We start from the raw sequence: 17,075 nt of genomic DNA, 5'->3' as shown, positions 1-17,075 counted from the left end.
TTCTGCTTGTGATCTCCCCCTGCCAAGAGGGCCCTCCCAGTGTGAGCACCTTTCATTTCCAGGTCTAAGAAGTTCATCGACTTCATCGACACGTGTCTCATCAAAACCTACCTGAGCCGCCCACCCACGGAACAGCTGCTCAAGTTCCCCTTCATCCGTGACCAGCCCACAGAGCGCCAGGTCCGCATCCAGCTCAAGGACCACATCGACCGCTCCCGCAAGAAGCGAGGCGAGAAGGGTCAGTGGGCGAGCGAGAGAGGCACCAAGTGTTGGGTCTCGGGTCTCAGGACGCACCCCCACCTGGCTCCTCCTTCCCGCGGAGACCGCCTTCCCAAACTTCCAGTCCCAGTGGGGTTTTTCTTCTTCGACTGCTGATCCCAGGCAACCTTCCCAGGGAGGGCCACCCTTTTACAGCCTTGCAGAAGCACGTGCGTAAGTGCGCGTGTGCGGTCTGCCGCGTCCCGCCCCCGGCGGGGTCTGGGCCCAAGCTCCACACGGCAGGTGTTGGTCATCCCCATCGAAGGTTTCCCTAGACCTGGGTGGGATCTGGGACGCTGGCTAAAGAAACAGCGGTGACCTCCCCCTGCAGAGGAGACGGAGTATGAGTACAGTGGCAGCGAGGAGGAAGACGACAGCCATGGAGAGGAGGGGGAGCCGAGGTGGGCCACCACCCCCCACCCCCGTCGGAGGGCAGCAGTGCCCCCGACGTGGGGACCCTTGGTGTGGGGTGGTGGGCCAGAGAGGCAGAGGCCGTGGGACACCCCTGAGTGTGGGATGGGCGGAGGGAGTGAGCGGGAGGTTGGGGCAGGGGTCAACTGGGGGCCGTAGGCTGGGGATCCGGGCGGCAGGGCCCCCGTGGGCAGGCAGGTGGGCACGCGTCCCATCCCCTGGCCGTGGCCGGAGACTCCCACGGGGACAAGAACGGTGGCCGGGCTCTGACCCCAGTGCCGGCCGGGCTGCCCTGCCCCCCAGCTCCATCATGAACGTGCCCGGGGAGTCCACCCTGCGCCGGGAGTTTCTCCGGCTCCAGCAGGAGAATAAGAGCAACTCGGAGGCTCTGAAGCAGCAGCAGCAGCAGCAGCAGCAGCAGCAGCAGCGGGACCCCGAGGCGCACATCAAGCATCTCCTGCACCAGCGCCAGCGGCGCATCGAGGAGCAGAAGGAGGAGCGGCGGCGCGTGGAGGAGGTGGGGCTGCACACCGGGCTCGCCCTTCTACCCCCGCCCCGGAACTAGTTCCCCTCGCGGCCCAGCCCCTGGCCTGCAGGTCTCTGCGGGAAGGTGCCTTGCGGGGTCAGAGGCCCGGCCGGCCCTGTGTGGGTGGCGTCAGCGGCCCCCAGGAGCCAGCCTCTCAGGATGTCTGTCCTGGTGCCGCCGCCCGTCCCCCCCCCCCCCCCCCGCCCCGAGGTCCCCCCAGTGTCTGCGCACTGCAGGGCCCCGGGCATCTGGCCCACAAGCAGCTGTGCTCCCTGAGCAGGAAGCTCCTTTTAGGGACCCTCCTTTTACTTTGGGTTTTGGGGCTGAGATTTGCTGGAAAATAGCCCATCCATCCATTGGAGGTGGATGGGGGGGAAGGGGGGATACCTTTTCATCAATAATCTTCCTTTTAGTTTTTTTTAAGTTTTATTTATTTATTTTAGAGACAGAGAGTGGGGGAGGGGAGGGAGAAAGAGGGAGAGAGAGAATCCCAAGCAGGCTCTGAGCTGTCAGCACAGAGCCCCGATGCAGGGCTCGAACTCACACACCGTGAGATCATGACCGGAGCTGAAACAAGAGTCAGACTCTTAACCGACTGAGCCACCCAGGCGCCCCAATAAAGCTTCCTTTTAGATAGATGCAGGGCTTTCTTCTCACCAATTTAAAAAGCATGTATTTGTATACATCTGTGCTCAAATGTATTTCCTCTGCAGGAGGGTCATGGTGAGGAAGGAGGTCTAGGTTGGTTTAAAAATTGCCCAAATGATGGGATTTGGGCTGAAACGTTCCATGGTGTTAAGGTGTACGGAGAGCCAGACTTCACACAAAAATCATCTAAGTGATGGTATAGACGGAAGCATCCCACGCTCCGGGTCCGACTTCCCGAAGCGGCCCCTGCTTCCCCCGAACCAAGGACACCCTGTGGGAAAGCCTGGCGCCGCGCACAGATTCCCGGAGTGGTAAAGGCTGCTGGCGGCAGCGGAGGGCTAGAGTGTCCCCGGAGCTGCTGCTCCTCGGGGGCCGTGCTCCGCTCCGGTTGGGGCGGCCGGGCCTGGACGCCGCCGCGCCTGTGCGCGCCTGCCGCCCTCTTGTGGCCAGCGGCCGTCACTGCGCCGTCGCCCGCTTGCTTGCGGGAGGAGCTGACAGGTGTCCTCCTAGGTGGCCCACCGTGGGCAGCAGGCACGCACAGCCTGCACGTCCCTGGCGCGGCCGCCTCGCCCAGCGGTTTTTCCTGAGCCGAACCCGCCCCCCCCCCCCCCGGGGCTCTGGGGCCGGCGGGCTTGCGGAAGCAGGTGGGGGCCGCCGCCTTTCACCACCAGTGTCCCGAGGGGCAGGTTCTGCCCGCGCCGTCCAGTGGGCGTCTCCGCTCCGGCAGGGGACCCGATCCCCCTTCGGGCCCTGCCGAGTTCGGGGGCAGACCCGCAGACCACCCCTTCCCCCCTCACAGCAACAGCGGCGGGAGCGGGAGCAGCGGAAGCTGCAGGAGAAGGAGGAGCGGCGGCTGGAGGACATGCAGGCGCTGCGACGGGAGGAGGAGCGGCGGCAGGCGGAGCGCGAGCAGGTACAGCGCCCGCCGCAAACACCCGGCCCTCCCTCGCCTCCCCCTGCGCCCGCCGCCTGCCTCCCTGCACCCGACACCTCTCCGCTTCTTTCCCGACCCCCCAGGTTCCCCCTATCTTTTCCAGCTTCACTCTCTCTCTCTGTTTTCTCCCACCCTTCGACCCGCACCCCGGCTCCCTGCCCTCTTCCTGTCTCTGTGCCTTCATTCCCCATCTTTTCGCCCCATCCTCGCGGCCTCACCCCTGCACCGCCGCTCGCGGGGCCCTGCACACCCGCCTCCTCCTCATTGCCTCCCCCCAACCCCGTCTGTCCTCTCTCTGATTCTCCCCGCTTTCCTCTTCATCCTCACCCCACCGATCCCGCCTTCCCACGCCGCCGCCGCCGCCGCCCCCCACCCCCTTGCCTTTTCCTCCTCTCCCCCTGCCCTTTGCCCTCCCACCCCGTCCCCCCCAGGAATATATTCGTCACAGGCTAGAGGAGGAGCAGCGACAGCTCGAGATCCTTCAGCAACAGCTGCTCCAGGAACAGGCCCTGCTGCTGGTAACGGGGTCCCCGGCTTCCTCGGGGAAGATGCGGACTCAAAGCTCCCGAGCCGGAGCGGGGGCGGCGGCGCTTCCGGGGAGGGGACCCCGCCAAGCGCCGGGGGGAAGACGCCCGTTCCCCCCCGGAGCGGCCGGAGGAGGGCAGGGGCTCGCCCGCGCCCTCGTGGGGCCGCCCCGCGCTGAGCCGCCGTCCCTACCCTTGGGCCCAGGAGTACAAGCGGAAGCAGCTGGAGGAGCAGCGGCAGTCCGAGCGCCTGCAGAGGCAGCTGCAGCAGGAGCACGCCTACCTCAAGTCCCTGCAGCAGCAGCAGCAGCAGCAGCAGCTGCAGAAGCAGCAGCAGCAGCAGGCCCCGCCCACAGACCGGAAGCCGCTGTATCACTACGGCCGGGGCGTCGGTCCCGCGGACAAGCCCGCCTGGGCGCGCGAGGTACCCGTGGCCCCCGACCGCCGAGACCGAGACCTTGCACGCGGCGGGCACCGGAAAGGGGAACGGGGCGCCTGGCGCGGGTGGGGTCTGGGGGCGGGCGGGGGGGGGGGGGCGGTACCTGTGGTTTGAGAAGGGGGGGATGCAAGCCCTTTCCCACCGCAGGTGGAAGAGAGAACGAGGATGAATAAGCAGCAGAACTCTCCCCTGGCCAAAACCAAGCCCGGCGGCGCAGGGCCCGAGACCCCCGTTCCCCAGGCCTCCCCTGGGCCCGCGGGCCCCCTTTCCCAAACTCCTCCTATGCAGAGGCCGGTGGAGCCCCAGGAGGGACCGCACAAGGTGAGTCTGTCCCCGTTCCCGCGATGACACACGCAGGAGCCTCGCTCCGCACAGCTGTGTCACGTGTATATGTCTGCACGCGAGCGCGCGCACCCTCAGCCAGGGACCGTGGGGGCGCTGCGTGCCCCGTCCTGGCTGTTCTCGGCCTTCAGGAGCACGTCTCCTGCAGTGGACACTCGGAAGCCCGAGGCTTTCCTTGCTCCTTCCTCCCGGCCCAGGCACCCCCCCCCCCAGGTGGGGACGTGCCTCAGAGCGGGCAGCCCACCCTCCCTGGTCTTTCCCTGCAGAGCCTGGTGGCACACCGGGTCCCACTGAAGCCATATGCAGCGCCCGTACCCCGATCCCAGTCCCTGCAGGACCAGCCCACCCGAAACCTGGCTGCCTTCCCGGCCTCCCACGAGCCCGACCCTGCCGTCCCCACACCCACTGCCGCGCCCGGCACCCGAGGAGCGGTCATCCGCCAGAATTCAGATCCCACCTCGGAAGGGCCTGGCCCCAGCCCGAACCCCCCATCCTGGGTCCGGCCGGACACTGAGACCCCACCCAAGGTACGGGTGGGGCCGCGGGGCCGGGGAAACGGGAGACAAACAGCCTGGGAGGGAAAGGGTGGCGAGTGGTGGGGAGCGGGCGAGATGGAGAGGCACTCAGGGCTGGAAGGGAGGAGGAGGGCTGGCTGCCACTGCTGGCAGAAGGGCGGGAGGCCCGCACGGGGCTGTGTCCCTGCCCCCAGGGATGATTGAGAGGAGGGGAGAATGCCCAGGGTGCCAGGGGAGCTCTAGGGGCTGGTTTCCTGGGGTGGAGTCCCTGCTCCATGGCTGGACAAAGTCCTCAGCTCCCCTAGCCTCAGTTTGCCTGTCCGTGCGAAGCGGGTAGTGTACCCACCGGGGGCCTAAATGAGGCCGCACGCTTGAGGAGCTTCTGGTCCGGCGCTGGCACCGAGCACACTGACCCCCTCCCCGCCCCGCCCCGCCCTCCTCAGGTGCCTCAGAGGACCTCGTCCATCGCCACTGCCCTTAACACCAGTGGGGCCGGAGGGGCCCGGCCGGCTCAGGCCGTCCGTGCCAGGTAGCACCCGGGGGCAGTCGCGTGGTGGCCCGGGGCGTGGGGCGGGCTGTGCAGAGGGGAGTCTACCAGGTTACCTGCCTCGGGGCGGGCAGGCCCCCACCCCGTCACCTCAGCGCCCCCGCCCCGCCCCCGGCACCCCTGTGCTCCCTCCACAGACCTCGCAGCAACTCCGCCTGGCAAATCTATCTGCAAAGGCGGGCCGAGCGGGGCTCCCCCAAGCCTCCGGGGCCCCCCGCTCAGCCCCCTGGTCCGCCCAACGCCTGTAGGTAATGGAGTTGTCTGTCCCCTCCTCAACTCGCTCCTGCCACCTGCTTCCCCCCCTGGTGGTGGCTCCCTGTGCTGTGCAGCTCAGCGCTCAGGGGGACACCTATCTTCCTGACCTGTCTCTGCCTTCCCCACAGTAACCCCGACCTCAGGAGGAGCGACCCTGGCTGGGAACGCTCGGAAGGTGCCCTCCCCTCGCACGGGCACCTGCCCCAGGCTGGCTCGCTAGAGCGGAACCGCGTGGGAGGTATGGCGCCAGCCTGGGCAGCCTCCTCCGCGGCGGGACCCAGTCTCTGTCATAGGGATCCTCTGCCATAGGCAACTTTAGGCAGGACACCCTTGGGCGCCAGGCTGGGCCCGGCTGGATGTGGAGCCTGGCTGAGCTCTGGGGTCCGCCCCGAATGACCAGGTGTCCGTGACCTTCCTCCTCCCGCTCTGCCCCACGCAGCCTCCTCCAAGCTGGATGGCTCCCCAGTGCTCTCCCCTGGGAACAAAGCCAAGCCTGATGACCACCGCTCCCGGCCGGGCCGGCCCGCAGTAAGTCCGCAGCTGCGGCCCTGACGTCTCCTGGGTGGGGGCTGGGAGCCTCGGGAGCCCCCAGGAGCCAGGTGCTGGGGTGGGGCCTTCCTTAACCCTCGTGCCAAGGGGCTGCGGGCTGCACTTCTCAGCTACTGACCTTTCTTCACCTCTCTCCTGCTTCCTCCTGGCTGTCCTTCTCCCCCCGCCGCCCCTCCCAGAGCTATAAGCGTGCCATCGGCGAGGTTAGTGAGAAGGCCTGCTCGGGAGCCCCTCCCCTCTGGCACCCCCTGTAACCCCCCCCTCCCCTCCTCACGCGGCACCCTCTGCAGGACTTCGTGCTCCTGAAGGAGCGGGCCCTGGACGAGGCCCCGCGGCCTCCCAAGAAGGCCATGGACTACTCGTCTTCCAGCGAGGAGGTGGAAAGCAGCGAGGACGAGGAAGAAAGCAATGGCGAGCCATCAGAGGGGAGCAGAGATACCCCTGGGGCCCGGTATGGGGGCGCTCTGGGGGAGGGCAGGGTTCTCCTTTTCCTAGGGGACCCTGGCCGTCACTGCTGATCTAGACAACGGGGTCTGCTCCGGGGTCCCCATCGGCCTCCCGCTGCCATGTCCACCAGGAGCCGGTGCGAAGCACCCGCCGGTCCCCCTCTGTCTCCACCCCGTGGCAGGCAGGACCTGGGGACTGATGGCCGTTCTTTCTCCTATGGCAGCGACGGAGACACAGACAGCGTCAGCACCATGGTGGTCCATGACGTGGAGGAGATCGCGGGGACCCAGACCCCCTATGGGGGCGGCACCATGGTGGTCCAGCGCGTGAGTGGGCCCCCCTCCTTCCCGCCTCCTGCTCTCCCCCGTCCTCAGCCGGGCACTGGCTCCCTTCTCTCTGTCCCTGCAGACTCCTGAGGAGGAGCGCAGCCTGCTGCACGCAGACAGCAACGGCTACACAAACCTGCCCGATGTGGTCCAGCCCAGCCACTCGCCCACTGAGAGCGGCAAAGGTCAAAGCCCCCCATCCAAGGAGGGAGACAGCGACGTAAGTGGGCGGATGCAGACCCACGGGGCAGTGGGTAGGGGCGCTGCGGCCACTGCAGGGGGTGGGGCGGAGCTGGGCAACCTGGGGGTGGGGGTGGGGCTGGGGGGCCCAGGGGCCGAGTGTCCGGTGTTTGCCTGACTGCTGCCCCACCCCCACAGTACCAGTCTCGTGGGCTGGTAAAGGCCCCTGGCAAGAGCTCGTTCACGATGTTTGTGGACCTAGGGATCTACCAGCCCGGAGGCAGTGGGGATACCATCCCCATCACAGGTGAGGACAGGAGGACAGACTTGCCATGAGGCCTGGTGAAGGGCACAGGTGGGCCTCTGATGGCGCAGCTTTAGGAGGCAGTGGTGGCCTCCGCTTTGGCCCGACGCCCCTACCCTGGCACAGAGGCAGCAAGGGCGCCTAAGGCCCCTTAGAGCCGCGAGGAAAAATGCTCAGAGTGGCCCCGGCACCTGACTGGATACGGATTGTTTGAGGCCATTTGCTCCTTCTCCTCCCTCCCCTTTCCTGCTGAGCGTTCGTTCGTTCGTTCGCTCGCAGGGGCCTCCACCAGATGTAGGGCTGGGTTCAGGAGGGACAGGGGAGGGGGCTACAGCCCTCCTCCCCTCCCCCTTCTCCTCTTCCCGGCAGCCCTGGTCGGGGGAGAGGGCGGTCGGCTTGATCAGCTCCAGTACGACGTGCGGAAAGGCTCCGTGGTCAACGTGAACCCCACCAACACCCGGGCCCACAGCGAGACCCCCGAGATCCGGAAATACAAGAAGCGATTCAATTCCGAGATCCTCTGTGCGGCCCTTTGGGGTAAGCCAGGGCCAGGAAGGAAAAGAGGGGTCCGGCGCACCCCGGGGCTCCCGGTCGGGTGAGGGCCTGGCTGCCTCTCATCTGCCCAAGGGCTCCCGTTGCAGGCGTCAACCTGCTGGTGGGCACCGAGAACGGTCTGATGCTGCTGGACCGAAGCGGGCAGGGCAAGGTGTACGGGCTCATCGGGCGGCGGCGCTTCCAGCAAATGGACGTGCTAGAGGGGCTCAACCTGCTCATCACCATCTCAGGTGTGGGGAGGGGGGCGGGGGGAGGGCTCCGCTCTGGGCTGCCCGGCGGCCGCCTGCAGCCTGGGAGGAGGGCCCGGAGGCGGGGCCGCGGTTGCTCAGCCCCTGTGGGGGGGGGGCAGGGGAAGGATGGCGCAGAGGTGGATGCTGCACCTCGGGTGACGGGGTGTTGTGTCCTCCCTTCAGGGAAAAGGAACAAACTGCGGGTGTATTACCTGTCCTGGCTCCGGAACAAGATTCTGCACAACGATCCGGAAGTGGAGAAGAAGCAGGGCTGGACCACTGTGGGCGACATGGAGGGCTGCGGGCACTACCGCGTGGGTGAGGAGGGCTCAACGCGGTGGCCAGGGCGCGTTGCTTTACGAGAAGACGGAAAGGGGGCCCTGAGCTTAGTGGCTGAGCCTCGAAGCCAGAGGCTGGGCGACTGGGTTTGGGGTCTGGTGACCGACCCGTGGGACTCCTCTTCCCTGCCCCCAGTGAAATACGAGCGCATTAAGTTCCTGGTCATCGCCCTGAAGAGCTCCGTGGAGGTGTATGCCTGGGCCCCCAAGCCCTACCACAAGTTCATGGCCTTCAAGGTAGTCCCCACCGCAGCCCCTCCGCCGGCCCAGCACCCTGGCCGCATCCCTGAGCCCTTCTCTCCTCCACAGTCCTTTGCAGACCTCCCTCACCGCCCTCTGCTGGTCGACCTGACCGTGGAGGAGGGTCAGCGGCTCAAGGTCATCTACGGCTCCAGTGCCGGTTTCCACGCTGTGGATGTCGACTCGGGGAACAGCTACGACATCTACATCCCCGTGCATGTAAGTTTGGCGGGGCTTCGGGAGGAGCGCGACCGCCACCCCGGGCTCTGGACACGCGGGCAACGCATGCTCTCGTCCCCAGATCCAGAGCCAGATCACGCCCCACGCCATCATCTTCCTCCCCAACACGGACGGCATGGAGATGCTCCTGTGCTACGAGGACGAGGGCGTGTACGTGAACACGTACGGGCGCATCATCAAGGACGTGGTGCTGCAGTGGGGAGAGATGCCCACCTCTGTGGGTGAGTGGGCCCCGCCCCCAGGCTGCCCCGGGGTGGGCGGCGGGCCGTGGCCCACTCACTGCCGCCCGACCCCCTTCTCCCCCAGCCTACATCTGCTCCAACCAGATCATGGGCTGGGGCGAGAAAGCCATTGAGATCCGCTCCGTGGAGACGGGCCACCTGGACGGCGTCTTCATGCACAAACGAGCCCAGAGGCTTAAGTTCCTGTGTGAGCGGAACGACAAGGTGGGAGGCCCTTTGCCCTCCGGCCCCGGAGCCGGAGGGGGGGTGCCGGGGGTGGGGGCTGGGGGATCTTCGGGAGACGGGGTCCAGGGGGCATAGCCTGCGTCACAGCCCGCCCTTCCTCGCCCTCCGTCCCTGAGAGCGCCCTGGACACCCAGGAGGCCTGCGGCTGCCCCCCCTCCCCGCCCCCATCACCAAGCACCTCTGCCTTTCGAGGGGAGGGCGCGGGGCTCTCTGAGAGGCTACTCGCAGCAGCTTCTCTCTGGCTCTGTCTCCTGGCTGAGACACACCCCCCCCCCCCCCTTCCTACCCCACCCAGGTGTTCTTTGCCTCTGTCCGCTCCGGGGGCAGCAGCCAGGTTTACTTCATGACCCTGAATCGGAACTGCATCATGAACTGGTGACGGGGCCCGGGCTGGGGCTGCCCCAGTGGACCCAGCTCTCCCTACCACAGCCAGACTCCCCAGGCCGCCCTTCTTTCCCCTCCCTGGGCTTTTGCTTTTTACTGGTTTGATTCACTGGAGCCTGCTGGGAACGTGACCTCTGACCCCTGATGCTTTTGTGATCACGTGACCATCCTCTTTCCCCGATAGGTTCTCCCCCCAAAACCTGTGCCTGTCCCAGCTTCTGGGGAGAGGCACAGCTTCCCCTCACCAGGAATTGAGTGGGCCTAGCCCCACCCCCCTTTTCTCCATCTCAGAGGAGAGCGCTGGGGGGGGGGGGGGCGCTCAGGCCCGGTCCCCCACTGCTGCTGACTGGGCAGGGCCCTGGGCCCCTTCATTTGCACGTCAGGGGAGCCGGCTCCCCCCTTGAATGTACCAGACCCTGGGGGGGGTCGCTGGGCCCTAGGTTTTAGGGGGGGGGTCACCAGCCACTCCAGGGGCAGGGACCATTTCCTCATTTTCTGAAAGCACTTTAATGATTCCCCTCCCCCCAAACCCCAGGGAATGGAGGGGGGACCCCGCCAGCCAAAACATTTCCCCCTTTCCGACCCCATTTCTTTCTAGCTTCTGTCCTTCCCTGGTGGCGGGAGGGAGCAGGGAGCTCTCACCCCCTTTGCACCCCCTTGCTTGCCTCTGTATATAGTGTGAGCAGCAAGTAGCCCCGCCCCCCCTCAATGTAGTGGCCTTGGATATTCCGTTTGTTAATAAAGACAATTCAACCAGCTCCCACCATCTCGGGCCCCCTTTTATTTCCGTTTTCTCTCCCCGTCCTGGACACCAGCCAGGATAAGCCAGCAGAGGTGGGGGAGAGGGGGCAGACGGGGCGGGGCAGAAGCTGCATGAGTGGGTTTTGGTGGAAGCGGTCAGGGGGGCCATGCTGGGTAAATCAGAAGTGACTGAGGGTGCCCCAGGGCACCCTCGGCCTTACCCTGTGGCGGGGGGGGGGGGGGGGGGGGGGCGGGGAAGGGAACCTTTGCTGAGAGCCTGTGGCCCCTGCCCACTCCAACAGGGAAGGGCCGGGCTTCCTTCAAGTCCTGCCAAGGGGCGTCTTTGCTTTGGTTAATCAAGGGATAAAGAGCGCTCAGAAGCTCACAGGGCTGGAGGGTAACGCGGGACGAGGGCCTCAGAAGAGCTGGGAGGTCAGCAAGGCTGAGCGGAGGGGCGGGCAGCCGTTTCCGGACTGGCACCCAAGAGCCTGCCCGAACCGTCTGCCCTCTGCTTCTGCCCCCTGCCCGGTGGCCAGACCCACGCGTGTGCGCACACGACTCCTCTGGAGACGGAAAGGCCCGGGTTTATTATCGGCATTGGGAAAGAATCCCACTACGGCAGCGACCGCAACTTGGTTTTTTCACGCCCGGTTTCCTCCCGGAGGCGGTGGAAGAGCCGTCTACATACACGGCGGGTAGGGCAGCTCGGGCACTTGATTGAAGTAGCCCCCCAGAAAGATGAGGCTGGACCCCACGCCGAAGAGCACCAGGGCGGCCCAGAAGCAGACGTTGTCGAGGGCCTTCCCCATGCGCACCCAGTCGGACACCTCCTGGGGAGGGAGCAGGCACCGGCTGGGGCCGGGAAGGGGCCTCCCCCGAGCCAGCACCCGCCCCGCCCTCCCGTGCCTGCCGCACCTCGCCGGAGGCCTCCTGGTCTCGCGTGCTCTCGGCCACGAAGTTCACGGCGTCCACGCAGCAGCGGACCTCGGGGGCGGCGGCGCCCAGGCTCTGGCAGAGGGCGGCTGGTGGGGACGCCCGGGCGGGGAGGGGGGGGGGTGGTGGTCACTGGGAAGCCCGCCCCGCCGCGGGCGCCCGCGCCGACCCGCCCGGAGTCCTCCCCGCTCACCGGTCCAGGGCCCATGCCGGTGCCTCTGCCCCTCAAACACGAGCTCGCTCCGCGGCTTTTTCAGTATCAGCTCCTCGGCGCGGAGCAGCAGGCCCACCGACGACGCGCGCCGGGGCGGCGAGGCGGCCCGGGGGGGCTCGGGCGGCGCACGGGAGCCCAGGAGGCGAGGCAGCAGCTCCAGCAGGACCTGGCGGCGGGGGGCGGGGCGAGCTCGCGGCCCCGCCCCCCCGCCGGAGCCACGCGCCCCGCCCACCCGGGCCGCCCACCCCGCCCCGCGCTTACGTGGCGCAGCCGCGGAGACGCGGCGTGCGTGGTGGGCGTCCGCAGTGACAAGTTGAGCACGATGACGCAATTCACGACGATGATCGTGGCGACCACCATGACGAAGATGAGGTACCTGCGGAGCCCGCCGCGCGTGACCCCACTGCGGCCCGCGGCCCGGCCTGTGACCTCACAAACGACCCTCTCCGGCGGCGGGACCGGACGCGTGCCCCGGTGGCCCTCCTTCCGCCGCCGCCGGCCATGCAGGGGACCCCCAGCTCCCTGGAGACCCTGCTGTGGGTCTACCACTTCCACAGCTCCACGGAGGTGAGACTGCGCCCAAGGCTGGCAGCCCGAGGCCTTGGGAGGTCTCCGGTGCCCCCACCCCGTGACCCGACGGCCCCGCTGCCCCTGCTCCTCCTCCAGGTGGCCCTGCAGCCCCCGCTCCCGTCCTCCCTGGAACTCGCTGTGGCCGCGGCCCATGAATTTCTGGAGCAGAGGTTCAGGGAGCTCGAGTCCCTGGAGTCGCAGCGGCCGCATGCCCCGAAGCCCACCCTGGGGCTGGTGCTGAGAGAAGCCGCGGCCAGCGTCGTGAGCTTCGGCGCCACCTTGCTCGAGGTGGGGCGCGGGGGGGGCTGCGGAAGGGCGGGAAAGGGGGACAGGGACCCCTGCGTCCCCACCAACTCCTACACCCTCCTTCCCCCCCCACCCCCTCAACGGCAGATCTCCGCCCTGTGGCTGCAGCAGGAGGTGCGGCGGCTGGACGGCGGCGCCGGCAGCTCGGGCCCAGCCCGGGGCGCCGGGGATCCGGGCGGAGCGCTGGCCCGGGTGGCCCGGGCCGCGGTCCGGGGGGCGCGGCACGCGGGGGCAGCTGCGGGCACTAGCGCCCGGCTCGCACTGCAGGGGGCGTGGCTGTGCCTGTGCGGGCGGGGCCTGCAGGGGTCCGCCTCCCTCCTGCAGCAGTGGCGACGTCAGCTGGGCCTGGGGACCCCCGGGGAACAGGTGAGTTCTGGATGGCGGGGGGGGGGGGGGGGGGGGGGGGGGGGGGAGGAGTTGGGGGCTGGAGGCGGTGGGGCTGGGGTGGGAGGCACTGAGCCGCCCCGCCCCCGACAGAGATACTCTGGAGACCTCCAGGTGGCATCCAGTGGCAGCGCGGAGAACGGGGGATCAGAGAACCCGCCGCCGCCGCCGCCGCCGCAGCCCCGCCCCGCCTTCCAATAAAGCCCAGATGGGACCGACCCAGAGCAGCTCCGGGTTTCGCGCGCCCTTGGCCGCGCCCCCGGCCCCGCCCCCACACGCTGGCCCCGCGCACGCGTGGGCTCCTCCGCGGCCCTCTGCCTTCACCTGCCCAGCATCGGCACGCTCAGCGACGTCTCGGGGGTTTTCTGGGCGATCAGGAACAAGAAGACGGTCTGCGCCAGCAGGACGTTGATGGACACGGTGCACTTCTGGCCGCCGGCTGGAGGGAGAGGCCGGTGAGAGCGGGTCCCGCTCCCAGCGGCGAGGCCGGGGTTGGGGTCCCGGCGGCCCCTTACCCTGCGCCGGCAGGAAGTAGGCGAGCAGCACCAGGCCCGAGATGAGCACGCAGGGCACGATGATGTTGATTGTGTAGAAGAGTGGCTTCCGGCGGATGATGAGCGTGTAGACGACGTCAATGCCCCCCGGGTCGTCCGCGGAGCCCCCGTGGTGATGGATCAGTCCGGGGCAGAAATCGATGGCCCATTCGCCGTTCTCTGCGGGGTGGGAGGCGCGGTCAGCCCTCGTGGGCCCCACGCCTGGCCGCGGGCCCCCGGTTTCTGGGCAGAGGGCGCCGTTGCGGCCGGCCCGCCCCTAGTGGTCTGGGTGGCGCGGCGGGCGACAGGCGAAGGCGGTTCGGGCTAGACGGGCCCGCCCGGTGCAGGTGCACAACAGACGCAGGCCAAGGAAGTCGTGCCGGGCTCACTGTCGAGGGTGGTTTCGGGAGGGGGGGTCAAGGTCGAGCCCGGCTGCCAAAGCCAAGGCCCAGTGTCGGTGGCCCGGGGCAGCCCCCCTCGGCGAGTGTCCCCTGTCTGGGCCCCGTCTAGAGGCGGGTTTTCGGAGCAGAAGGGGGCCTCACCAGTGTACGCCTCGGTGTCGATGTCGATGTTGCTGATGGTCTCGCCCTCCTCATCCACGCCGAAGACGAACTCCACCTCTCCGGCGTTGTACGTCTGCGAGCTGCGGGGCCAGGGCCGGCACAGACCCGGGCTGCTGGGACCCGGGCTGCGCCCAGCCCCACCCCCACCCCCGTCTCGCCGCCCCGCAACCGCCCCCGCCTCTGAGCGTGTGGCCGCACCGGAAGACGAGCGAGCAGTTCTGCCAGTCGAAGGGGAAGTAGGTGACCTCCACGGCGCAGCTGCTGCGGTAGATGGCCGGGGGCAGCCAGCTCAGGTAGCCGCCCTCGTAGACCAGCACGTTGGCGTCGTAGGCCACGCCGAACTGGCCGTCGATGCTGTGGACTCCGGGAAACGCGGCGTTTGCGCGCGGCCGCGACCCCCTCACCCTCCCGGCCTCCGCTGCCCTGGCCCAGCGCTCACTTGTTTTCCAGCACGATCTCAGGCAGCCACACGAGCTCCGAAGGGACCCGCAAGGTTTCTATGCCCCCGAAGTCGTCCTTACTGAAGTTGAGTCTGTAATCCTGCCAGTCCTGAGGGGTGGGATGGAAACACGTGCGCCCCGGGGCCCCACGGGGGCCTGGGGGAGAGGGGTCCCCGCACCAGACCTCACCCTGCTCCCCACGTGGGACTCACGACTCCAATCCAGACGCTGGTGGTGAGGGTCTCCTCTTTCTCGTTCTGCAGGTGGGGGATCGGGGTGGTCGGGGCGGGGCCCCAGGGTCACACACAGAATTTGGGGTTTCAGGCGGAAGTATCTTACTAGTGAGATCAGGTTGGTCAGGGTGACCTTGAGGGTGACGGTGACAGTGTCTTCAGGCTCCTTCACCGGCCGGCGTTCTGGGTCATAGTTGTCGAAAAGATGGTGGTAGAGACGTAGCTCTTCGTTCTTGCCGTCACCTCCACCTGGGGATGGGGTCACCTGGGCTCACCGCGGGGACGGGGCTGGGGGCCTCCTTTGCCTCTGCGTCTGTCTCTGAGGCTCTGTGATCTCCCCGCCTCCCGAACCACATACCGAGCCTGGGGACCAAGTTTCGGGCCTCAGCCTCCTTCTCGGCCCCTTGTCTTTGTCCTGTGCCCTGTGTCATTGTCCCGTGCGTGTGTCCCACCCCTGTGCTTACCGAGGAGCTCCAGGAGGAGCAGGGCACCCAGCAGAGCCCCCGCCATCCCGCCGTCCGGTCCTCGGGGTTATTCTGAGCGTTGAGGTTGGGAGAGGGAGTAAGCGGAGGTGTTAGTTCCGGGCTGGGTAGGGGACTGTCACCTAATCCTCCCCACCCCACCCCCTGCTGCCGCTGCTGCTCCTGCAGCCAGAGAGGACTTGGCCCTTTCCAGAGGCAGCTGCCCCATCCCAGCATCCTCTGCCTGGTGAGCGTCCAGCTCGAGGGCCGCGGACCCGATCCTCGTGACTCAAGAAGCCCGGTGCAGGTGGGGGTCCTTTAGAAGCACCTGGGACCACAAGCCCGGCGGTGGGGGCGGGGTAGTACCCCGCACGTGTCCCTGGAGTAAGTTGCCTGTGCAGGTGACATCCGTGGCCTCCTGTCACTAGCGTGGAACACGCACCTTGTCACCACCTACACGGCCCAGCGAGGGTCACGCCAATGCAGTTTCTGCCTGCGGTTTGGCAGAGTCTGCACAAAGATAGGGTAACGAGGCAGGCGGCCACGGGGGATTACTCAGCAGTAAACCTCGGTCCCAGGTGGGCCCCCCCCCCCCCCCCCCCCGCGGCTCCTCTCTGGGCGCTGGTTCTCCCTGCTGCCACCTCGTGGCCGCAGGTGGTGATACATGTGGTCTTGGGGCGGGGGAGGGGCAGACTTTTTTCTAATGTTTAGTTTTTGAGAGAGAGACAGAGAGCACAGACAGGGGAGGGACAGAGAGAGAAGGAGACCCAGAATCCGATGCAGGCTCCGGGCTCCGAGCTGTCAGCACAGCCCGATGCAGGGCCGGAACTGACGAACGGGGAGATCATGACCTGAGCCTGAGCTGAAGTCAGATACTTAACCCGCTGAGCCACCCAGGTGCCCCCCCCCGCCCCGCCCCCCAGACACTTTACGGATTCTTAGAGTGTTTGTCCTAAAGTCTCCTTGGACCGGCCTGTCACCTGAGGTGCTCGCTCACAATTCGTGTTCTCAGATCCCACCCCCAAAGAACCCTGCTTCGGGAGGGTGCCAGAGACCTTTTTGAGGAGCTCTTGGTGTTTCCTCAGGGAGTGGGGGTGCCGTGTCTTACCTACTGCTTCCTCACAGCGGTGCGGGAAAGCGGTCCCCGTAGGTGCGAAACAGGACTCCGTCGGGTCCGCGGTCACACAGGTGTAATGGCAGTAACACACGGGACCGTCGATCGGCTTTCCTGACCGCGAGCACCTGTGTTCGCAGAACACGTGCACGGCCGTCGTTTGGGGGTCCCCTCCCTCTACCTGTGAGGGTCCGCGCAGCTGGGCCGTTGCCCACGCATCCTGCTGACGCGTTCCTTGCCGTCCGGCGTGTCCAGCCCCCCCCCCCCCCGGGGGACCCGTCGGGCCCCCGCTCCCCCCCTGCAGGTGGCCGAGCGGCGTGTGGGCTCAGATCTGCGCTGCCGCTCGGGCCCGGGCCGAGGGTTCTGATAAAGCAGAGACGTCTTCAGGCATTAACGGGCACCCTTAACGGGTCCCCTGCTCTGGGCCGGCCGCCCCGATTCTAGGCGCGAATAAACCGTGGCCTCAAGGCAGGAGAGCCGTGGCTGGTGACCCCGAACGGGCCCAAGGGTAAAAAGCAAGAGTCACGGGCGCCGTGGGCCGGGCACCGTGTCGCTCAGCTGCCCTGCACTCCGAGCATCGGCCCCACCTGCAGCTCGGATGACCCAAGTCTCCTGCTGCTGCTCCGCTCTGTGCTCCTCTGGCTCCTGAGCCGCCGCCGGTTCCCTCCGTGAGCCCCTCGGTGGTGCGGTCGTGGCTGTCTCGCGGGTCCTTCCACCAGGTCTTGGCCCCAGACCCACCTCTTGGCCGCCCTCTACGGATGCAGCCCGTTCAGTCCTCGTTCCCGCTGCCCTCTGCCTAGCGCCGTGAGGCCGAGGGAGCGGCCCGGTGTCCCCAGAGGGTCTGCCAGGTGCTTAGAGACGCCCGCCCTCCGGCCAGGGTTGATGGGTCCGGGGGAGGACACCCAGCCCAAGCCAGGCCAAAGG

At 67.5% G+C, this 17,075-nt stretch overlaps 3 protein-coding genes across 16 annotated transcripts in view; 2 read left to right on the top strand and 1 right to left on the bottom strand.

The window, feature by feature from the left end:
- Positions 1-10,417, top strand: part of MINK1 (misshapen like kinase 1) — a 42,304-nt gene extending 31,887 nt beyond the window's left edge. Inside the window, exons 10-34 of one of the 12 annotated variants that reach the window (XM_053212656.1) lie at positions 63-238; positions 590-659; positions 973-1,186; positions 2,643-2,756; positions 3,209-3,295; positions 3,507-3,725; positions 3,888-4,061; positions 4,409-4,609; positions 5,041-5,126; positions 5,240-5,392; positions 5,528-5,637; positions 5,839-5,927; positions 6,128-6,151; positions 6,239-6,399; positions 6,577-6,721; positions 6,804-6,941; positions 7,100-7,208; positions 7,575-7,742; positions 7,847-7,990; positions 8,174-8,308; positions 8,465-8,565; positions 8,638-8,787; positions 8,870-9,029; positions 9,115-9,254; positions 9,571-10,417. In XM_053212656.1, coding sequence (XP_053068631.1) covers positions 63-238; positions 590-659; positions 973-1,186; positions 2,643-2,756; positions 3,209-3,295; positions 3,507-3,725; positions 3,888-4,061; positions 4,409-4,609; positions 5,041-5,126; positions 5,240-5,392; positions 5,528-5,637; positions 5,839-5,927; positions 6,128-6,151; positions 6,239-6,399; positions 6,577-6,721; positions 6,804-6,941; positions 7,100-7,208; positions 7,575-7,742; positions 7,847-7,990; positions 8,174-8,308; positions 8,465-8,565; positions 8,638-8,787; positions 8,870-9,029; positions 9,115-9,254; positions 9,571-9,654 — 3,352 coding nt within the window. In that variant the 3' untranslated portion in view covers positions 9,655-10,417. Of the gene's footprint in view, positions 1-62; positions 239-589; positions 660-972; positions 1,187-2,642; positions 2,757-3,208; positions 3,296-3,506; positions 3,726-3,887; positions 4,062-4,348; positions 4,610-5,040; positions 5,127-5,239; positions 5,393-5,527; positions 5,638-5,838; positions 5,928-6,127; positions 6,152-6,238; positions 6,400-6,576; positions 6,722-6,803; positions 6,942-7,099; positions 7,209-7,574; positions 7,743-7,832; positions 7,991-8,173; positions 8,309-8,464; positions 8,566-8,637; positions 8,788-8,869; positions 9,030-9,114; positions 9,255-9,570 lie in introns of those variants that run through there. The other 11 variants (XM_053212655.1, XM_053212653.1, XM_027047655.2 and 8 more) reach the window with 11 other exon arrangements.
- Positions 10,418-10,966: 549 nt separating this feature from the next.
- Positions 10,967-15,226, bottom strand: CHRNE (cholinergic receptor nicotinic epsilon subunit). Of its 2 annotated transcripts, XM_027047663.2 has the most exons (12): positions 15,041-15,101; positions 14,683-14,825; positions 14,556-14,600; positions 14,343-14,452; positions 14,102-14,257; positions 13,883-13,983; positions 13,323-13,520; positions 13,132-13,246; positions 11,809-11,923; positions 11,527-11,713; positions 11,316-11,422; positions 10,967-11,230 (listed from the first exon to the last, which is right to left on the bottom strand). In XM_027047663.2, the coding sequence occupies exons 1-12, from the start codon at positions 15,084-15,086 to the stop codon at positions 11,081-11,083; spliced, it is 1,473 nt and encodes a 490-aa protein (XP_026903464.1). In that variant the 5' UTR covers positions 15,087-15,101; the 3' UTR covers positions 10,967-11,080. The 2 variants fall into 2 exon arrangements, with proteins under 2 accessions (XP_026903464.1, XP_053068633.1); XM_053212658.1 differs by having other exon boundaries at positions 10,967-11,422; positions 15,041-15,226.
- On the top strand, positions 11,810-13,332 carry CE1H17orf107 (chromosome E1 C17orf107 homolog). 2 transcript variants are annotated; one of them, XM_027047668.2, is made up of 4 exons: positions 11,814-12,114; positions 12,214-12,405; positions 12,511-12,789; positions 12,901-13,332. In XM_027047668.2, the coding sequence occupies exons 1-4, from the start codon at positions 12,049-12,051 to the stop codon at positions 13,006-13,008; spliced, it is 645 nt and encodes a 214-aa protein (XP_026903469.1). In that variant the 5' UTR covers positions 11,814-12,048; the 3' UTR covers positions 13,009-13,332. The 2 variants fall into 2 exon arrangements, with proteins under 2 accessions (XP_053068634.1, XP_026903469.1); XM_053212659.1 differs by having other exon boundaries at positions 11,810-12,114; positions 12,214-12,789.
- Positions 15,227-17,075: the final 1,849 nt, after the last annotated feature.

Source organism: Acinonyx jubatus, chromosome E1 (assembly GCF_027475565.1).
Source record: "Acinonyx jubatus isolate Ajub_Pintada_27869175 chromosome E1, VMU_Ajub_asm_v1.0, whole genome shotgun sequence".
Lineage (NCBI taxonomy): Eukaryota > Metazoa > Chordata > Mammalia > Carnivora > Felidae > Acinonyx > Acinonyx jubatus.
Note: the sequence above shows the minus strand (reverse complement) of the source record. Positions and strands in the feature narration are given on the sequence as shown.

What these genes read in the sequence shown, in the direction of transcription:
- CE1H17orf107 (XM_053212659.1), top strand. Translation starts at nt 12,049, where the DNA reads ATGCAGGGGACCCCCAGCTCCCTGGAGACCCTGCTGTGGGTCTACCAC. An exon ending in ACTTCCACAGCTCCACGGAG is followed by an intron (nt 12,115 to 12,213) that starts GTGAGACTGCGC and finishes CTCCTCCTCCAG; the next exon opens with GTGGCCCTGCAGCCCCCGCT. An exon ending in TGGGGACCCCCGGGGAACAG is followed by an intron (nt 12,790 to 12,900) that starts GTGAGTTCTGGA and finishes CGCCCCCGACAG; the next exon opens with AGATACTCTGGAGACCTCCA.
- CHRNE (XM_053212658.1), bottom strand. Translation starts at nt 15,086, where the DNA reads ATGGCGGGGGCTCTGCTGGGTGCCCTGCTCCTCCTGGAGCTCCTCG. An exon ending in CGACACCGAGGCGTACACTG is followed by an intron (nt 13,521 to 13,882) that starts GTGAGGCCCCCT and finishes CCCACCCCGCAG; the next exon opens with AGAACGGCGAATGGGCCATC. An exon ending in CGTCTCCGCGGCTGCGCCAC is followed by an intron (nt 11,714 to 11,808) that starts GTAAGCGCGGGG and finishes CCCCGCCGCCAG; the next exon opens with GTCCTGCTGGAGCTGCTGCC.